The following is a 6670-nucleotide window of genomic DNA, read 5'->3' as shown; positions in this document are numbered from 1 at the left end:
GCCCACGTTTCGCGTTTCGCCCACAAATATACAGTCAATTCACTTTACAGCATATTCTGTGAAGCACTTTGAGATGTCGAGAAGACGTGAAAAGCGCTATATCAAATGCAAGGATTATTATTATTATTTAACTCTGCAGCTTGTGACCTCTCCCGCACCAGGTTCTGTGACACCATCACCTCCATCCTCGCCCGGCTCCACTGGCTCCCTATCCCTCAAAGGATAGAATTCAAAATCTTCATCCTCACTTTCAAGGCCCTCCACGCCCTTGCCCCCTCCTACCTCTCTGACCTGGTAACCCCCTATCAACCTGTCCACTCCCTTCGTCCAGCAGCCTGCTCTGTGTCTCCTGCCCTACCATTGGCGGCCGGGCTTTCAGCCTCTCTGCTCCCACCCTTTGGAACTCCATCCCACAATCCTTTTGCCTTCCTCCCTCCCTTGCCTCCTTCAAGGCATGACTCAAGACACTCCTTTTCGACTGTGTCTTCAGCTGCCCGCCTACCTCTCTGCCCTCCCTTATCCCAACCCTGCCCCCTATACTCGGGTCCTGATCCCTGTCTTTTCTACAAATCTACATAAATAGCCACCTATCATAAAGAACACATTTGATTCAGTATCAAAGGGGCTATCAGTTCTTTGGGACATACTCCCGATGTGAAAGGCGATTTCAAATGTAATTTTGTTGTTTTTATTGTCAAATCGATCCCACAGAATGTCATTTCAAGAACTACAGAAAACTGACCTTTAAATTGAGACTGAATGTAAATTTTTTTATATTTCTGCCGGGTCTTACATTTTACCACAAAGTCTTACAGGCTAAGACTGGGTGGCCTTTTAGAACGCAGCTGAGCTTGCAAACAGTTTTCCAATTACAAGTCCAAATAAAGCAGGGATTTCAGTAGTGGAAGAGCATGGGGAGTTTAGGTGCTGCTTCTTGTCATTTAAGATGGATCTTGTCATTTTTGTGGAGTTGATGGGTTGCCCCTTTAAAGCTGAACACTTCCTGGTTGGTTGCATCAGATTTAAGTTCAAAGGGAAATGGTTCATTCAGGCAGGAATGTGCCAGACAGAGGTTGGTTGGACATCATGGATCATACCGAGGAAGATTCCGTGCAAGTTCCACTCAGATCCCTGAATTCAGCCGAAGCCACTTTTATTTCATTTGTCAATAAGAGTCAGCGGACAGTGAGACCCTGGTGGATTGACTTTGAAGGATTTCCTCAGCAGTACGACGATATTGAGCCAGGAGAATCCCTGGATATGTGCACATATCTGAGTAAGTTGCTGGGCACAATCAACAGGAACCAAAGAGCCTTGCTATGCAGTTTGCATTCATCATAATACTTAACAGTCCCCTTCATTCTTTGAAGTTGAGCTGTGTTTCTGGAACTGCGTAGACAGGAAATTGGCTAATCTCCATGCAGTTTCCTGGAGACCTGAAACTGGCTTACTCATACTCTGCTGTTAAAGGGGCACTGTAGCCACAGTGCATCGCTTTGTAAGACATGCAAAAAAAGCTATTTATTTTTTAAACTTTGAATAAAAAGTCTTATGACCGCTTTCCAAAACGCTGCTCTGCAGGATATAAAGTACCGTGTTTTCAGAGTAGTATTCAAGAAACTATGAGCAATGATCAGACAAGCTAGTCTTGAAAAGTGACTTCTCAGAGGGGAACCTATTAGGAGGTTTGTACAATTTTAAATGGGTTTGAGAAAGTAAACCTAGAACCATACTTTTGGATGACCGAAAACAGTAGAGCAAGACACAGGTTTCGGGCTGCAAAGGCAATTTCAGGACAGACACCAGGAAGTATTTATTTACCAAAGAGATTAATCAGTGGTTGGAATGGGTAAACAGGAAGAGTGGTTGAGGTGCTGTTTAAATAAAACAGTTTGATGTTGTGGTTGGGTAGGTATAATGGAAGAAATGAGATAAAGTGGGCTAAGGGCCTTCTTCATCTGAACTAATTTTGTGAATTTAGTACTGTAGTCTGAAGATTTTCCTATGCAGTGATAAGCGATGCCATTTGAATTATTTTATACAGTTCTAAATCAATTCTAAATGCTAACCATTTCATTTTAAAATCAATTGCTAACAACTGATCTGAAAATATGTTTCATCAAATTGCATCGGAAGCACAATAATTAAGATACGTAGCTAAAGCCTGTAGGTGGCTCAGCACAGCTGTGTAGTGCCTGGAGTCTGCTCAGCAAGCTCCGGCCTGCTCCATGTCCCCAGGCCTACCCCACCATCAGTGGTTGGACCTTCAGCCTCTCTGCCCCCACCCTGTTGAATTCCATCCCACAGTCCCTTCGCCTCGCTTTTGCCTCATTCAAGGTCTGGCTCAAGACCCTTTGCTTCGACTGCGCCTTTGGTCACCCTCCTACCCTTACCATTCCTGCTCTCCACTGCTCCTGATTCCGAACACCCCCCAACTCGGGTCCAAATCCCTAATTGTCCAGCGACTTCGAACGGCCTCCCAACGTGAAAGGCAATATACAAATGTAATTTGTTGTTCTTGAATGCCATAGGCATATACAATGAGTGCGGCCAAACTATTCAGCTATTGAGGGTTTCAAACCCAACTTTGATTGATGTTGTCATCTGGCATCCACACACATTTATGGCAAGCATCAAATGAATAACAAGCAGGAACCGTGCCTATTTAATTTCTCATCCCTTGTAGTTTAAATCACCTGAGCCGTCAGAGTGTGCTGTACTATAGCAAGACAGAAACACAATAGACTTTTGTGTTTTGAGACTGTATTACTGCATCATTCAAGAGCCTACATGTATTGTACCTTTTGATTTCCTTTTTACCAAAAAAANCACCTTTTACTTTTTTTCAGCTCACCCGTGGCTTTTTCGAGATGCAGACACTGGAGATGAACTGCGCATAAACAGGGATGAAATTTACTTCCCTACATCTGCCGTGTATAATGAAGGAAATTGTGTTTACATCCCTACGTACATCACAATTCCAGGTAACTATACATAGGGTTCTGTTAAAGATCATAAATCAAGGTAAGCACCTCAAATAAGGATCATTGAACCAAGTAGAAATGTGCCATGATTATTCAAGTTATAATTGCTTGGTGCACTCAGTATGTCGATGAAATGGTAGTGCCCAGTTGTGATCTCATTTAGATGCATTTGCAAAAAGTGATGTATATGCCTGAGGCACAAATATATCATTCAAATATGATGAACAAGAGGTCTTGATCAAATTGGGCTGTTTCTTGGTAAACCACTTATCCATTCTCAGCATTTTAAAGTTCATTAAACGATCCCTGTTGCAGCCTCTGGAGGCATTGGCTGCAATCAGTTCAAAACTCAGCCAGGCCATGCAATGCAAGCCAACAATGTGCTGTTAACAATGTTCGGGGGGAAGAGTGTGTGTGAAATAAAGGTCAGAACTAAACCAAAACTTCCAAAATTGACACTGAAGGTTCAATCAATTCTGAGTTCTGGTGGATCTGTCAAATTTGCCTGCAGGGTGAACTTGAATCTATTCTGGATCACATATGGAGAATGTCAATTTGAGAAAGAGAGCAGCAAATTGATGAAAAAGATTTGTCTCCCTGTAATGCTCTTCGATCTCTCATTGATGTATTTCTTGTTACAATGCATATTTTATTATTCCCAAGACAGCATTACACCAAGTGTCTGCTGAATTCTAATCCTACCCTTCATCACCAAGAGAACTGGAAATGGTTCATATCAGAGCTTGCTTCTATTCTCTTAAAGCCCGGCGTATGATCACTGATGCAGGGAATTATGAAGCAAGCCTGTATTTTACAAAATTCTAATACAACAGTAACAATTAATTCAGAAACCATAGCATCACAAACCCTGAGATCCCCCTAGGGTTTAATACAATCCCTTTGTGCTGGTCTTCAGACTTCTCTTATTACAGTGGGGTCTGCATATTATTTATTCAGTGCTAAATCCTCGGTTTGGAGTATTGAATTCTATGTGTACCATGTACCATGTAGAATTCAATACTCCAAACCGGGTGCAGTTTTACTTCCCTCTTGGTGACATCATCTACAGACATGGGGTCAACTTCCACATGTATGTGGATGACACGCAACTGTACCTCTCTACCTCCACCCATGACTCCAGGACCACTGCTATCCTGACAGAATGTCTGTCAGACATCAAGTCCTGGGTGACAGCTAATTTTCTCACTCTCGAAGCCCTACCTGGCCTTGCTCCCCCCTACTTCTGCGACCTGCTAACCCCCTACCATCCTACCCGCTCCGTCCGCTCAGCGGGCTCCAGCCTGCTTCATGTACCACCTTGCCCGCCCCAACATTGGCGGGCGGGCCTTCTGCCACTCTGCCCCCACCCTCTGGAACTCCATCCCGCAGTCTCTCCACCTCTCTCCCTTCCTTGCCCCCTTTGAGACCCATCTCAAGACTCTCCTCTTCGACCGTGCTTTCGATCACCCTGCTACCCCCACTGCCCTCCACCCTCCCTAATCCTGACCCCAGCTTGGGTCTGTAACACTGACTGTCCAGCGCCTTTGGGACATCCTGCAGATGTGAAAGGGGCTATACAAATGTTATTTTGTTGTTCTTGCATAATAATGAACAGATAATCAGTTTACAAGCTTTTATGGAAATGGTATTACCGTGCAATGCAAGATATTTAAGACTCATGTCCTCACCTCCATTTCTAACTTCTTCTTTCCCTGCCTCTGTCTTCTTAGCACATTCTCTGGCTTCAAATGCTATTCCATTTTAAAAGCAGTTGTCCATGTAATGATGTTGCAGGGTGACATTCCTGCTGTAGCTCCACAGTCAATCACACTTACAGCATTATAATAGCCATGATATTTATGGCTTTACAATGGTACTGTTACATGTAACAATAACCCACTGAATGATACCATGACACAATATCCATGAAACTGAAGGTTTATTCCCACGGTCACGAGAAGATTTAATCCATACATACAGCACTTCCAAGTTACAATTCAACCATGTGACTGGCACATTTCAACACACTACAGAAAGATTCATCACATTTTGTTTCGATATGGTTGAACTATTGCTTATCCTACCACAGAAATGGCCAATTTGCAAAGAATGTTAAGTGTTTCATCACCTGTACAGGGCAATGAATAACCGTAAATTTGTAAATCTGTAAATGTATTTTGATTTTTATTGGTCACCCAGGTGACTGACCCATGTAGAAAGCCAAGATACTGCTTAAGAGTATCCAGGCCAGATTGAGAGTTCTACTTATATGTGCCACCTAAACATCATCATTTCCCTGTGTCTGGAATGTGTCAGCCTGGCTCAGGTAGCGCTTTTGCCTCTGCATCAGGTTGTGGATTCAAGCCCCCGATGTTAAAGATGCCATGTCACTGTTCAAAAAGAGAAGCGAGTTTCTTCCAATGTTCTGGCCAACAATCCCCCAAATAAAATCGGTCCCTCACTCCACGACTGTTTGTGGGACACTGCTTTGTGCAAACTGGCTGCCGAGTTTCACCCACAAAATATTCAATGAATCCACTTTACAGTATATTCTGTGAAGTGCTTCTAATTACTTATTATAATATATAAGGATTATTATATTATTATAATAATTAAGACTAGGTTTGGACCAGGGATTCTTCCCACTCCACTTGCCACTTCGTGCTCCCGCTAATCCTCCAATCCAAAACCCTAAACAGGTAAAATGATTCTTGCTAGACAAGCAGCAGCAGGAAGCTTGTCAGACAGCACTGTCAATGGCAAGGTATGTGATTTTAGCTGGTTAAACTCCAGTTGTGCACCAACACACAATGTGTGGTCCCAAGTAAATGCTTAATAGTTTGGCTTAAAGGCTCAGAGTGCAGCTTCCAATTTGTTTTTATCCAGTTAGTTTGTGCTCTGCACTGTTCAGAGTTCTTAGTAAGTGTTGATTAACACTTGTAAAATATCTTGTGTATTGTGTGTTGAACTATTAGGTCTCACACAAATGTCAGCCCTATTGCTGTGTGACTGACTGCAGAGAAATACCTGGGTCTGGAAAATGTAATAAGACTGACATTGAAATAAGACCCATGTGAAAAAAAATTCAGTGTATCATGATGTGCACTAAGCAGACCAACAAGAAGCATTAGTTGAAAGAGTTCATTGCATTTCTATTTGAGGGATACAATTCATCTTGCACCGTTGCCTGTGTAGGTAGTCATGCAAGATGCATGGTCAGCAACTGTGGGATACAATTCATATCGCTTGTGGTCTGACCTAAGAATGGGTCACTGAATTATGGGACAGGAGGCAGTTTAATAAGAATTGTAATATAAATAACGTCAACGAATTACGTGCCACCCCACTTCATGTTTTTTTTCTTTTTCCAGTGTATTCTCTGAAGGATATTTGCTTACAACATCTTCGTAAATTAGTAAAGCGTGAAGACTACAAAATGCTACACATAGCACGTTCCCTGCACGATGACCTCAGCAATAAAGTAAATCTGCAAGAAGAGATTAAAAAGTTGAGTCTACGGTACAGGAACGCTGAATAGTTCAAGGCTCAGCAGCAGAGGATGACTGAACAAAATATTCTAAGGAATGGGTGAGAATATTTTGTTCAATCATCCTCCAACACAATTCCCTTCTATCTTTGGAATTTCCATGTGTAGGTCGGATGCATGGAATTCCCAGTTTGGTTTG

At 42.6% G+C, this 6670-nt stretch overlaps 1 protein-coding gene across 1 annotated transcript; it reads left to right on the top strand.

Annotated features, from left to right (window-relative positions):
• The first annotated feature begins 1037 nt into the window (after nt 1-1037).
• On the top strand, nt 1038-6668 carry vhll (von Hippel-Lindau tumor suppressor like). Its single transcript, XM_007904937.2, has 3 exons — nt 1038-1276; nt 2850-2984; nt 6356-6668. The coding sequence occupies exons 1-3, from the start codon at nt 1039-1041 to the stop codon at nt 6520-6522; spliced, it is 540 nt and encodes a 179-aa protein (XP_007903128.1). The 5' UTR covers nt 1038; the 3' UTR covers nt 6523-6668.
• Nucleotides 6669-6670: the final 2 nt, after the last annotated feature.

The sequence above is a fragment of the Callorhinchus milii genome, unplaced genomic scaffold (genome assembly GCF_018977255.1).
Source record: "Callorhinchus milii isolate IMCB2004 unplaced genomic scaffold, IMCB_Cmil_1.0 Scaffold5, whole genome shotgun sequence".
In the NCBI taxonomy this organism is placed as follows: Eukaryota; Metazoa; Chordata; class Chondrichthyes; order Chimaeriformes; family Callorhinchidae; genus Callorhinchus; species Callorhinchus milii.
This window is presented reverse-complemented; position numbering and strand designations above follow the sequence as displayed.

Coding starts and splice junctions, on each gene's coding strand:
- vhll (XM_007904937.2), top strand. CDS start 1,039: ATGGTTCATTCAGGCAGGAATGTGCCAGACAGAGGTTGGTTGGACATC. Junction 1,277..2,849: donor GGATATGTGCACATATCTGA/GTAAGTTGCTGG, acceptor ACTTTTTTTCAG/CTCACCCGTGGCTTTTTCGA. Junction 2,985..6,355: donor TACGTACATCACAATTCCAG/GTAACTATACAT, acceptor TTCTTTTTCCAG/TGTATTCTCTGAAGGATATT.